The following is a 14526-nucleotide window of genomic DNA, read 5'->3' as shown; positions in this document are numbered from 1 at the left end:
TTGAATATAATGCTAATTCTCATGTGAGATGAGCTCTCCCAGTCCCAGTACTCCGTAATTGACATGCATATGATATAATCACACTAATTGAGTATGAAACGAGTTTGTTACAAACTCGCTCTATTTCTAAGTACTAATTATAGAGCAAGACGGTCTCACGCCGTTTCACCCAATAGTAGCTGACCTTTAAAAACCCCCAAATAAAAATTCCATGACCAGTTTACACCGCAAAAATGAAAACCTTCAACAGTATCAGCATATATGCATCAACTGTAAACATTCCCCTTCACCATTTTTCAACCAACTCTCTCTCTTATATTCCTCCACAAAAAAACCCTTTTCCTCAAATTACATTCCCATCATTTTATTCTCCCCAAAATCAAAACTTTAATTACCCAATTAAATCACATTCTTCTATACCTAAACCTTCATCAATTTCTTCAACATCATCAATGGCTTCCTCAACACCTTCATCAGCAGAAACAAAAACATTTTCTGTATTATTTGTTTGTTTAGGAAACATATGTAGAAGTCCTGCTGCAGAAGGAGTTTTCAGAGATTTAGTCAAAAAAAGAGGGCTTGATTCTGAGTTCATCATTGATTCTGCTGGCACAATTGATTATCATGAGGTTTCTTTTTCCCTAAAGTTTGTGTCTTTTTGACTTATATGTTGTTAATCTTAAATTATTTTGATGGGTGATTAAAAAGATTGAACCTTTATTATTTCCTCCGTCTCAATCATTTGTTTACTTTTATTATGTGTACTGATGTTTGTATCAAAATGGCTCACTAAAGCGGCTCTTGTGAAGTAGTGATCCTTCATTGCAGTTCTCGACTAAGTTTTCATCTTAGGTCATTCAGAAACAACCTCTTTGTGTTACTAACATAAGGGTAAGGCTACGCACATCTAACCCCCCTTACCCTGCAATTTGCGAGTCATTGAGGCGTCAGGGTAATGAGGTAATGATGTTGTAGAGGTATTTTAATAAAAGATAAACAAATGATTGGGATGAAGGGAGTAACTGATTATGTTGTACTGTATTGATTTACTTTGGATGGCTGCCCATAATGTCGCTCAAATATATATTGTGTCAGTCGTTTTTATGCTTGATTTAGATAAACCGAATTATTTATTTTCTCACAGAACGAGTAGTACAAGCGTTTTAAGTTTTAACCTTTAGCGTTATTGATAATTATAAATACTAGGTCGTTAAATACTAGAATTAACTATCAAATTAACAATTTCTAAAACCAAACTCAATTCTACACTAGGTACTTAAATTGGTAGTATAGCATGAGTAGGGGTCGAACCCAAGGGAAGGATTAACAACTAAAAACTTAACTAGTGAACTAATTGGGATACTAATGAAAGCTCTATAAACTAAGTAAGGCACTAACAACAATTTAGACTTACTAACTAAGATTATTAACAAACAATGGTTATAAACAATGGTAAACAAGTGGTGACATAAATGGAAAAAGACATTTGATGGGAAACAAGCATGATAAAACTAAAGATGTGAATTTTTCTAAGAATCAAATCAACAAACACTTGATATGCAAAGATCAATATAAGGGAGGACTTGGTGTAACAAGGTTCAACAACTACTTCCTAAGTATAAAGATCCTCTCTTTTTCCTTGCCTCAACAATTACTCAACTACTTGTGTAAGATATTGACTACTTACTCCTAAGCTAGAGTAGTTGGTCCTACTAATATAGTCACCTAATTGAAAACCAGAACAAGGTTTGCATAAGAGAGCATTAAGAACAAAAGCCAAACACAAGTGCCAAGATTAATCCTTTAGGAGGCTTAATCCAACTATCCCAAGGATTAACATACAAGTTCCACTCACAAAGACACAAACTTTAATCCAACTTCATAAAGATGCAAGCTTGCTGCTAGAATTGCAATAGTAAGATGATTAACATGCAAGGTTCATGACTCCCAACATAATAACATCCAACATAAACAATGAAACCAAGGAAACATGTAATAATTATTAAGGAAAGATTAAGAGGTTCTTACAAACTTAAACTTAAGAGAGTAGTGTCTCACCAAATTACACCAAGAAAAGGTCTAGCCTTCCATAACCATGGATGAATCCAAGAATTGTGGAAAGATTGACATAAAAATCCAACTAAAGATTACAACTTTTACCCAAAAACAAAGTATTCTTCTCATACAAGTCTCTTGTGATTATTCAATAATTAGGAGATTAGATGATAAAAGGAGTGTTCAAAACATGGGGTATATATAAGGCTGCACTCCTTTTTAGGTTAAAAACCGAGATGGGCCTTCAACTTCCATAAAACACGGTCCTTAAATTTCGCGAGACAGACCAAACCGCATGCTCCGGCCTGGACCGCAGGCTCCGGTGGGCACCGCATGCTCGGTGTGGGCGGAGGCTCGGTTTTAGTCTCGATGTTTTGCCTCATTTTGCTTGTCATCACCTTGCTCCTCCTTGTCTTGGTTCCGTGGCAAAGGACTTCAAACGGTGTACCTATCCCGTTCCTTTGAGCTTGGGTAGGGATCTTAGAAACTTGTCTCGACCTTGACTTGTTGACCGCTCGGCTTTGACCTTGGTTGACTTTGAGTTGACTTTTTAGGTTGAACTCCAAGCTTTGTATCCTATTAATTAAAATCGTCTCAAGCAAGCAAGCAATCAAACCAAAACTTCCTTATTTCAATGACAATTCACTCCGTTTGGCCACTTTATTTACCTACAAACACTTAATTGACTCGACTCTATTTGACGGTATCAAATACCCCCACACTTAGACTTTTACTCGTCCCGAGTAAAACTCAAAACAAGCAATTGCACAAGTCTATAGGCTAATGTAGGTGTAATTGACCACTCTCCCCTCACTACAACCTTCTTATAGCTCCCTCTTAAACAATCCACCAATTGAAACGAAAAATCTAGACTCAAAGTTTTACACACTCTCTTCTCTCACTCCCCCTCTTATTACTCCCTCTTACAAAGACACGACATACCACCAACTCCGACTCATTACGCAACTCCACCCTTCTTATATCACCAACAAGAGGTGGCCACTCTCACCTTATCCCAAGGTGGAAGCAAAGTGGCCTAAGCAACTCCTAAATCATCCTATTACACCACTTATATCACCCCCTTATCACTCCAAGCAAAGTATGATCATGCTACTTGGTTGGCCACACTCCTATGCAAATCAACTACCAAAGTAGCCAAAACAAAAATCCACCAATTTGGGACAAGTATTTGTGACTCAAAAGAAATTAAATCCTAGACCTAACCTCCTTCCAAAACCCTCCTTATCACTCCCTTCTTATCCCTCCATCTTTTTGGTGTTTATTTTTTTCAATTTTTCAATTTTTTTGGTGAAAATCCCTCATTTTGCCTAAGGTGCCCTTTCGGGTTTTCACTTTAGCTTTCCTTTCCTCTCATGGTGGCTCGCAACTCGTTTCTTCATTTTACCCGGAATGCCCTTTCGGGTTTTAATTCCGTCCTCGGCCACCTTCCCAATCTTGCCTTAGGTGCCCACCCTTGTGGGTTTTCACCTAGCCGGGATTTTCCTTTTTTTTTTTTCTTTTTTTTTTTCAATTTTTTTTTAATGCATTAAACAACAAGAAATTTACATATGTTACACTTCATATTCCTCCCCCACACTTGCATTCCACATTGTCCTCAATATGGAGGAGGTCACAATCTTCTCTTTAATCATGAGAACCCGAGGCACCCCCTTGATCATAGGTGCCTTGGTTCTCTTGTTGCCCGGGCATAGCTTTGGTCCACAAATTCTTGGGTGATGGAGGGTCGGTTTGTTGGGTGAAGAGACATGCCAAATAGTCCACTAACTATCCCAAGGGTGTCCTCTTGGGTCCTTGCATCGTGGTATGAATCTTGGACATATTCATGATATCTTTCATTTTGGACCCCAAATTGGTGGTCCATTTGGCCTCTCCACTCATTTTGCTCTTTCTACATGTTCGCATTGGCCGTTATTGTGTGGTCAAGTTGTTGTTGGCAAAGACGGTTAGCCTCTTGATTGGCAATCATTTATCTCATCAAGACCGTTTGAGCCGATGCGGCCTCCTCTATCAACCTTCCCCTTTCATCAACCACCCTTCTCCATTGATCTAGGTTCTCTAATCTTGGGGTTTGTTGTTGTTGCCAAGCCCAGTTTTCTTCCACCCTTCCACTAATAGTGGCTAAAACCTCCCTTGTATCTTTGAAGTAGTCATACATAGTTTGTTGCCAAGGGGCAACCGGGGTAGAGCTTCCCCCCGCTTCATACATAGGGGTGTCTTGATGGGTGGTGTGAGTAGAGAAGGGGGGTTGGTGGGAAGTACTCTCAAGGTGGTGAACCTCATGTTCCCCTTCTCTTCTTTCTTCTTCTCCTCTTTTTTGACTTTGAGCTAACAAGTTGGGTGCCTCCGGATCGGGATGGCAAAAGAATTCACGTGCCATGTTCCCGCTTGGTAGTGGGGAGCGTGGTGGCCTAGGGAGAATTAGATAGCCTTGTTCATGTGCTCCCAACCATATTCCTCTCAAGGGACTTGTACTAAGAATGTGGAACATCTTGTATTTCTCAAGAGCCATACTATGGTACACATTAAATCCCCCACACTCGTTCACCTTTTGATTGTCGGGGTCACCCCCATCATAGTAATCCACAAAGAAAGATATTAACCCACCTTGGTTAATTTTTCCACCCCCTTGCTTGGTGCGATGTTTGATGCAAGAATCAATGAAGAGCTTAGCCCAATCCGGGCATCCAACTCCTTCCGGCAACATGGTATAAATCCAAGACCTCACGGTTCGGTTGACTTTTGTGGGTTCACCCACGGAAGTGAAAAGAGAGGTGAGAAAACGGCCTAATAAACGGATGACGGGATTGGTTATTTGAGAAACTTTGTCATCTTTGTTTGTGACTCTCGTACCCGTTAGCTCTTCCCACAAATACTCAAGTATACCCGGGGCCACAACAATGTCGGAAGGGGGCATGGAAAAATGAAGTATTTCCCTAACGGTGTCATAGGTCTCCGTATGCCACTTCTTGTTCAAACGGAATTTCACAACTTTCTCACCACTCTCCGGCACAATCTCCTCGGATACCGTAGAAATGAACTCATAAGCATAGGAATGGTAAGTGTCGTGCCAACCATCATCGGTGAAGTAGTACTCAAGTCCAACTTTCCTCATCATAGGCCTAGCAAATTCCATGAACCCAAGGGCCTCCAAAGTGTGGTCATCTAGAAAAGTGGTGGTAATAAGGGGATGACGTCTAGGCTCTACTAGCCGGTCATGAATTTTTTTGTGTTTGGCGGTCATGTTTTCCCACCCCATGTATACCTCCTCACACTCTTCCTCACTACCCTCTTTAATTTCTTCCTCCGGTTCCTCCACCACTCGTCTCTTACCTTTCCTAGAAGTAGGTTCTCTTGTTCTTGTCATTGTTCCTACAAAGAATTTAGAGACTACAAACAACAATAATCACTCAAAATTTGTTTTGCACCCTTTGAGGCAAATCAACAAACACCTTGTGTGCACTAACTTAAGGAAAGTGTAAATGGTGTTTTGATGATTCCTCTAACCTTACCCAGAAAATTTTTACTACCAACAAGACAAGTAACAACAAATAAACAACAATAATCCAAATAATTAACTAAACTAAGCTAATTTTCGAATTAATAACCAAGTAAGCATTGAAAGTTTGGTTTGGTGGTTATACCTCCCCGAATTCCACAAATTATTGCTTCTTGTTAATTGATGCTAGTAAACCCCTTCTTGACCCTTTAATTTTCCTCTTGAAGCTTCAATTTGTACCCGGATTTTCTAGGGTTCTTGAGCAAAATTGGGGAATTTCTGAAATTTGGGCGATTTTGAAGAGATTAATTGGTATTAATGATGGAAAGGAAGAGATTGGGGTAAGAATTGGTGACTTTGTTTAAAGTTTAAGTGATTTAGGAGGAACATTTGAGGAGTGTTAATGGTGGAAAGTTGTTGTTGCTCTTGCCTTTGGTCGACACAAATGAGGAAGAAAAGGGATGAGTCGGGTTTTTTTCTTGTGCCTTAGAAACAAAACAGACCAAACCGCAGCCGCAGGCTCCGGTACACGCCGCAGGCTCCGGTGAGGGCCGCAGGCTGCGGTTTGGCGAATTTTTTTGTGTTTTGTTTCTTTGGCTTTTTGTTCACTTTTGGGTGTGTTTCCTTTGATTCTTGAACCGACTATGTCTTTGCTTCGTTATTTCCCCATCCGTGTTTCATCATTCTCTTCAAAAATTACTTCCAAAATCCTTCATTACTTAAAAGAATGTTAGTAACTTCATTGAATGTTTAATGCATTTTATTGACAATAATATAAATGACGGAATTGTAAATGACATGAATTTAAATTCTACCTATGGAAAGCGGTAAATTCTACACTAGAGATAGGATATGTACAAAGGTTGCCGTATGTTTAACGTCGATGGCTCGACTTAGTGTTCCTCTTGATCATGTTTGGTAAATGGGGTCTTCCAAATTGACTTCTTCCACCAAATGTGGATCCATGCCTTCATGATATTCTTTCAGTCGTTGTCCATTCACTTTGATCATCTTTCCCGTGCTTGGGTTCTCGACTTCGACCGCTCCATGAGAGTGGACTTTTCTTACAATGAACGGCCCAAACCACCTTGATCTTAGCTTCCCGGAGAACAACTTTAGCCTATTTTGGAAGACAAGAACTTTGGTTCCTTCCTTGAAAACCCGCCGACTTATCATTCGATCATGCCATATTCTAGCTTTCTCCTTGTATATGGCGGCATTATCATAAGAGTCAAGACGGACCCGCATCGTCTATGTTTTGGTTGAAAGATTTGATGGCCCAATAGGCTTTATTCTCCACTTCCAAAGGAAGGTGACATGCCTTTCCATAAATGAGTCGGTACGGGGACATACCAATTGGTGTCTTGTAAGCGGTGCGGTACGCCCAAAGAGCGTCATTTAACCTTTGACTCCAATCCTTCCTATCGGGGTTCACTGTTTTTTGTAAGATACTTTTGATCTCCCGATTGGATACCTCCGCTTGCCCATTTGTTTGTGGGTGGTAAGGGGTGGAGACTTTGTGCACGACCCCGTATTTCTTTAACAACCCTTCCATAATCCGATTGCAAAAGTGAGTGCCCCGATCACTTATCAACGCCCTTGGATAGCCAAACCTCGAGAAATTATGGCTTTGCATGAAACTTGAGACCGTTCTTGCATCATCATTCCTAGTTGGTATGGCCTCAACCCACTTTGAAACATAGTCTACCGCCAAAAGAATATAGAGATAGCCATCCGATTTGGAGAATGGTCCCATGAAGTCTATCCCCCACACATCAAAGACCTCCAAGTATAGCATGGGTTGTTGAGGCATTTCGTTCCACCTTGATATGTTTCCAACCCGTTGGCACTTGTGAAGATGTGAGCATCTTTAAAGATGTTTGGCTAATAGAACCCGCTTTCAAGAATTTTCCGGGCCGTCTTTTGGGGTCCAAAGTGGCCTCCACAAGCATATTCATGGCAATGTCTAAGGATGGGTGGTATTTCTACATCCGACACACATCTTCGGATGACTTGGTCTTGACACATTTTTCATAGATAAGGGTCATCCCATATGTAGAATCGGGCATCGGCCTTGATCTTATTCCTTTGACTTGATGATAAAGAAGTTGGAAACTTCTTAGTCACCATGTAGTTTACCAAGTTGGCATACCATGGCTCCGTCATCCTCAAACTATAAAGAGAGTACTTCCCACCAACCCCCCTTTTCTACTCACACCACCCATCAAGACACCCCTATGTATGAAGCGGGGGGAAGCTCTACCCCGGTTGCCCCTTGGCAACAAACTATGTATGACTACTTCAAAGATACAAGGGAGGTTTTAGCCACTATTAGTGGAAGGGTGGAAGAAAACTGGGCTTGGCAACAACAACAAACCCCAAGATTAGAGAACCTAGATCAATGGAGAAGGGTGGTTGATGAAAGGGGAAGGTTGATAGAGGAGGCCGCATCGGCTCAAACGGTCTTGATGAGATAAATGATTGCCAATCAAGAGGCTAACCGTCTTTGCCAACAACAACTTGACCACACAATAACGGCCAATGCGAACATGTGGAAAGAGCAAAATGAGTGGAGAGGCCAAATGGACCACCAATTTGGGGTCCAAAATGAAAGATATCATGAATATGTCCAAGATTCATACCACGATGCAAGGACCCAAGAGGACACCCTTGGGATAGTTAGTGGACTATTTGACATGTCTCTTCACCCAACAAACCCACCCTCCATCACCCAAGAATTTGTGGACCAAAGCTATGCCCGGGCAACAAGAGAACCAAGGCACCTATGATCAAGGGGGTGCCTCGGGTTCTCATGATTAAAGAGAAGATTGTGACCTCCTCTACATTGAGCCTCAATGTGGAATGCAAGTGTGGGGGAGGAATATGAATTGTAACATATGTAAATTTCTTGTTGTTTAATGCATTAAAAAAAAAATTGAAAAAAAAAAAAAAAAAAGAAAAAGGAAAATCCCGGCTAGGTGAAAACCCACAAGGGTGGGCACCTAAGGCAAGATTGGGAAGGTGGCCGAGGACGGAATGAAAACCCGAAAGGGCATTCCGGGTAAAATGAAGAAACGAGTTGCGAGCCACCATGAGAGGAAAGGAAAGCTAAGGTGAAAACCCGAAAGGGCACCTTAGGCAAAATGAGGGATTTTCACCAAAAAAATTGAAAAATTGAAAAAAATAAACACCAAAAAGATGGAGGGATAAGAAGGGAGTGATAAGGAGGGTTTTGGAAGGAGGTTAGGTCTAGGATTTAATTTCTTTTGAGTCACAAATACTTGTCCCAAATTGGTGGATTTTTGTTTTGGCTACTTTGATAGTTGATTTGCATAGGAGTGTGGCCAACCAAGTAGCATGATCATACTTTGCTTGGAGTGATAAGGGGGTGATATAAGTGGTGTAATAGGATGATTTAGGAGTTGCTTAGGCCACTTTGCTTCCACCTTGGGATAAGGTGAGAGTGGCCACCTCTTGTTGGTGATATAAGAAGGGTGGAGTTGCGTAATGAGTCGGAGTTGGTGGTATGTCGTGTCTTTGTAAGAGGGAGTAATAAGAGGGGGAGTGAGAGAAGAGAGTGTGTAAAACTTTGAGTCTAGATTTTTCGTTTCAATTGGTGGATTGTTTAAGAGGGAGCTATAAGAAGGTTGTAGTGAGGGGAGAGTGGTCAATTACACCTACATTAGCCTATAGACTTGTGCAATTGCTTGTTTTGAGTTTTACTCGGGACGAGTAAAAGTCTAAGTGTGGGGGTATTTGATACCGTCAAATAGAGTCGAGTCAATTAAGTGTTTGTAGGTAAATAAAGTGGCCAAACGGAGTGAATTGTCATTGAAATAAGGAAGTTTTGGTTTGATTGCTTGCTTGCTTGAGACGATTTTAATTAATAGGATACAAAGCTTGGAGTTCAACCTAAAAAGTCAACTCAAAGTCAACCAAGGTCAAAGCCGAGCGGTCAACAAGTCAAGGTCGAGACAAGTTTCTAAGATCCCTACCCAAGCTCAAAGGAACGGGATAGGTACACCGTTTGAAGTCCTTTGCCACGGAACCAAGACAAGGAGGAGCAAGGTGATGACAAGCAAAATGAGGCAAAAACATCAGACTAAAACCGGAGCCTCCGGCCCACACCGGAGCATGCGGTGCCCACCGGAGCCTGCGGTCCAGGCCGGAGCATGCGGTTTGGTCTGTCTCGCGAAATTTAAGGACCGTGTTTTATGGAAGTTGAAGGCCCATCTCGGTTTTTAACCTAAAAAGGAGTGCAGCCTTATATATACCCCATGTTTTGAACACTCCTTTTATCATCTAATCTCCTAATTATTGAATAATCACAAGAGACTTGTATGAGAAGAATACTTTGTTTTTGGGTAAAAGTTGTAATCTTTAGTTGGATTTTTATGTCAATCTTTCCACAATTCTTGGATTCATCCATGGTTATGGAAGGCTAGACCTTTTCTTGGTGTAATTTGGTGAGACACTACTCTCCTTAAGTTTGTAAGAACCTCTTAATCTTTCCTTAATAATTATTACATGTTTCCTTGGTTTCATTGTTTATGTTGGATGTTATTATGTTGGGAGTCATGAACCTTGCATGTTAATCATCTTACTATTGCAATTCTAGCAGCAAGCTTGCATCTTTATGAAGTTGGATTAAAGTTTGTGTCTTTGTGAGTGGAACTTGTATGTTAATCCTTGGAATAGTTGGATTAAGCCTCCTAAAGGATTAATCTTGGCACTTGTGTTTGGCTTTTGTTCTTAATGCTCTCTTATGCAAACCTTGTTGTGGTTTTCAATTAGGTGACTATATTAGTAGGACCAACTACTCTAGCTTAGGAGTAAGTAGTCAATATCTTACACAAGTAGTTGAGTAATTGTTAAGGCAAGGAAAAAGAGAGGATCTTTATACTTAGGAAGTAGTTGTTGAACCTTGTTACACCAAGTCCTCCCTTATATTGATCTTTGCATATCAAGTGTTTGTTGATTTGATTCTTAGAAAAATTCACATCTTTAGTTTTATCATGCTTGTTTCCCATCAAATGTCTTTTTCCATTTATGTCACCACTTGTTTACCATTGTTTATAACCATTGTTTGTTAATAATCTTAGTTAGTAAGTCTAAATTGTTGTTAGTGCCTTACTTAGTTTATAGAGCTTTCATTAGTATCCCAATTAGTTCACTAGTTAAGTTTTTAGTTGTTAATCCTTCCCTTGGGTTCGACCCTTACTCATGCTATACTACCAATTTAAGTACCTAGTGTAGAATTGAGTTTGGTTTTAGAAATTGTTAATTTGATAGTTAATTCTAGGATTTACGACACCTAGTATTTTCGCTTATCAAATTTTGGCGCCGTTGCCCGGTTGAAGTGGAGGGTTTCTTCAAACAACAAGGGGCTGGGTCAACTATTCAATCAAATGATATAGAGCATGTTTCCCATCTTTTCTCGAGAAACAAGTGGGCTATTTCTTTGCAAAATTGTGCTCAATTTCATATGTGGCAATTCCAGCAAGATCTCGTCGTTAGTTGGGGGAAGAATCCGTACGAATCGGATTTATTGAGGAACGTATCGAGAGAGAATTGGATTTGGCTAGACAATGTGTGGTTGGTAAACAATTTTAACAAGGTACGGAATGTATCGTCAAATATTCAATATATATAAGGCTGCACTCCCTTTTAGTTTAAAAACCGAGATGGGCCTTCAACTTCCATAAAACACGGTCCTTAAATTTCGCGAGACAGACCAAACCGCAGGCTCCGGCCTGGACCGCAGGCTCCGGTGGGCACCGCATGCTCCGGTGTGGGCCGGAGGCTCCGGTTTTAGTCTGATGTTTTTGCCTCATTTTGCTTGTCATCACCTTGCTCCTCCTTGTCTTGGTTCCGTGGCAAAGGACTTCAAACGGTGTACCTATCCCGTTCCTTTGAGCTTGGGTAGGGATCTTAGAAGCTTGTCTCGACCTTGACTTGTTGACCGCTCGGCTTTGACCTTGGTTGACTTTGAGTTGACTTTTTAGGTTGAACTCCAAGCCTTTGTATCCTATTAATTAAAATCGTCTCAAGCAAGCAATCAAACCAAAACTTCCTTATTTCAATGACAATTCACTCCGTTTGGCCACTTTATTTACCTACAAACACTTAATTGACTCGACTCTATTTGACGGTATCAGTTATCATTCCCGTTTTTTATTGGTTGATTTTGAAGGGTAATCCAGCAGACTCGAGAATGAGGTCTACTGCAAAAAGACGTGGAATCGAGATTACTTCAATATCAAGACCAATTCGTCCTTCCGATTTCACAGAATTTGATCTTATTCTTGCCATGGATAATTCCAATAAAGGTGTCTACTTTTTGTCCATAGGCATTTGGATATAATGTAGATTTTCATTACGGGTTATTCAAAAACCGTCCGTTTTGTGAGGCTGCGTACATCTGATCACCCTCTGTTGTGCCACATTCGGAGCCATTGAGGCACAGGCGGAATGTTATAATACTGAATATTAGTGTTTTACAGCGTGCTTTGGTAGTTGAACTAATGATTTTTTGTACGCCGTTAATGTTTGATTTTAGCTGACATATTGGAGGCGTATGAAAGTTGGAAGAAAAGAGGCAACTTACCCCCTGATGCTGATAAAAAGGTCAAAATTTCGTTCTCGTTCGATTTTGTTCGCAAGAGTTAAGTTTGTTGATTTGAATGTTCGGTATTTAAACATGTATCATGTATGGTGATTGAGCTACCTTGTCGTTCAGGTTAAGCTAATGTGCTCTTATTGTAAGAGACATGAGGAAAAGGAAGTCCCGGATCCTTATTATGGAGGACAACAAGGCTTTGAAAAGGTAATGCTAGATCACATTATCCTCGTAATCATGCTGAATGATGAGTTTGTGGTACAGTTATTGTTCTTGCTCTACAATCTATAACTTCAACAATGCGGAAAGAGCTGATATATGAGCACAACCGTTTGAATTCCCTCGAGTGGAATTGCTCAAATTTTTTGAGCGTAAGCTCACCTATCTCCATTTTCTGTAGAGACAAAGCGTTTAGACTCGTTATTCTTTGGCTTTAGTGTATGATGGAAGAAAACACACCAGCTCACTGAACTGATTATTTTACCTATAGTCGATGCAAGTCTTGATTAAGAGTTTAAAGTGGGTCATTGAAAACAGTAACATATGTTGCTACATACACTAATCCAGCTGTAGTGGAAGTGTTTGAAACGATGGGGTAATTTTGTCGTAGTTGTAGTAAGGATTTGACCTATTACTTGATTGCCGTTTGGTCAGTTTCAACTGCCTTTAGGTCACACACTTACTCTTGTATGAGATTGTATCATGAATGGTCGTGACCAGGAAACCACCATTTCGCAAAGAGGTTATCTACTCTATTATGAAATGAATAATTTAATGATACGGAAATAATGCTGGAAGTGATCAAAATGAACAGTTCGAGTGACTGTTCAATAAAACGTCCAGAAGAAGTACTGGTTCACGCTTTACTTGGCGCCCAAGGAAGTGGTGTCGAGATTTCTTGCCTAAAAGAAATCATATCCTAGTAAATTAGTCTTATTTTTCAGAATATTATTTCCAAGTAATTAATTTAATTATTTACAAATTAGTTTATTTCCTAGTTTTAGAATAACAGAATAAAGGAATTATTTTAGCTTTAGGAAAGTCGAGTTTAGGTAAGATTGTGATGCCGATTTCAGCATGTATTTAGGGCATTAGGTCGGTTTCATAGCTAGTATAAATATGGTCGTTGTATTGTTCTCTAGAATATTGAATGTTGAATTGAAATAAGAAAAACCCTAGTATTTGCCGTGTGCAATTGCTGAATCGGATTGACGCGTTTGATCCAAAATTGTTCTTGCTTGACGCGTTCGGGCATTAACACGATTGCTATTCAATAGGTCTTGAATAACAATCACCATTGAACGATCTATAGGTCTAGATCGGTCAAATATCTCTTTTGTTTTGTTGTTTTGTTACAATATCAAAAACACATAAAAACCTGTTACGAATTCTCAATCAGACACTCTCAGAAACCGTTCAAATTGTACCAATTCGTAAATCGGACAGTTCTCAGCACTGTTCAGTTTCGTTAATTCCGCTGCAAACTCACGAGTTCTATTCTTTGAGTAGAATTCGTATCATTTAACGTGAAATGGGACCATCGACATATGAGTTTTTGCCCGTTGGTTGAATTCATTGTACAACCTACTGTATTCTTCAAATCCTCCTATTTGATAGGGGAGAATCATAGTTTTCACCTTTGCCTTGTACTTAATTCATCAGAATTGTCGATTGAAAAAATTGAAAACAGAGTTGGATTACTGATAACCTTTACGGTTGTCATTTTCCGTTTGTAACAAAAACTCAGATGAGATCATTGAGTGTTCATTCCTTTGTTCAGGTTTTGGATATCCTGGATGATGCTTGTGAGTCCCTGTTAGACAGTATACTGTCCGAGACAAGTCAGACTTGAGAACAACTTACAGTAAGCATCATATCATAGAATAATATCATCGGTTTCCGGATGACTGGAAGGAGCCGAGGAAGTAGTGCCATGAAAAGCCGCCTCAAGCTATGTAATTTAATCTCGATCTCATTATTTGGAGCTATGAATTAACTCTTCCTAAACTCTAATGAAGTATTCTAGCCCCGATCCTCTCACAAAAATAATTCATGAATTTTATAAGAGTGGCTTTTTGATGTATCCAAGATCCTGGGGTCTTATTCGAAATGATACGTATTTTTTTTTCTTTGACAGTTGGATAAATAATAGCCCGTTCCTACAATGTTGTTCTGCATTCTTAGCCATCTTATGCGCTATAAGGCGCAGTCAATTGATATTTTGATATGAAGGATTCCCTTCTTCCCTTTCTTATATGAAGGATAATTTTACACTCTCGTTATAAATTAAGGTGTAAATGAGAATTAATGAGAATTGATAATTTGTGTCAAGCTT

The 14526-nt window shown here is 39.9% G+C and overlaps 1 protein-coding gene across 1 annotated transcript; it reads left to right on the top strand.

Moving 5' to 3' along the window:
- Positions 1–179: 179 nt before the first annotated feature.
- Positions 180–14457, top strand: LOC141622800 (uncharacterized). The gene is made up of 5 exons (XM_074438817.1): positions 180–629; positions 11766–11901; positions 12132–12199; positions 12312–12398; positions 13972–14457. Exons 1-5 carry the CDS (start codon positions 234–236, stop codon positions 14041–14043), a joined length of 759 nt encoding a protein of 252 aa, XP_074294918.1. The 5' UTR covers positions 180–233; the 3' UTR covers positions 14044–14457.
- The last annotated feature ends 69 nt before the right edge of the window (positions 14458–14526 follow it).

The sequence above is a fragment of the Silene latifolia genome, chromosome X (genome assembly GCF_048544455.1).
Source record: "Silene latifolia isolate original U9 population chromosome X, ASM4854445v1, whole genome shotgun sequence".
Lineage (NCBI taxonomy): Eukaryota > Viridiplantae > Streptophyta > Magnoliopsida > Caryophyllales > Caryophyllaceae > Silene > Silene latifolia.
Note: the sequence above shows the minus strand (reverse complement) of the source record. Positions and strands in the feature narration are given on the sequence as shown.

Bases quoted from the DNA above. Each gene is read 5' to 3' on its own strand.
- LOC141622800 (XM_074438817.1), top strand. From the start codon at position 234: ATGAAAACCTTCAACAGTATCAGCATATATGCATCAACTGTAAACATT. The intron at 630-11,765 runs GTTTCTTTTTCC...TTGATTTTGAAG, and splicing joins GCACAATTGATTATCATGAG to GGTAATCCAGCAGACTCGAG. The intron at 12,399-13,971 runs GTAATGCTAGAT...TCCTTTGTTCAG, and splicing joins GACAACAAGGCTTTGAAAAG to GTTTTGGATATCCTGGATGA.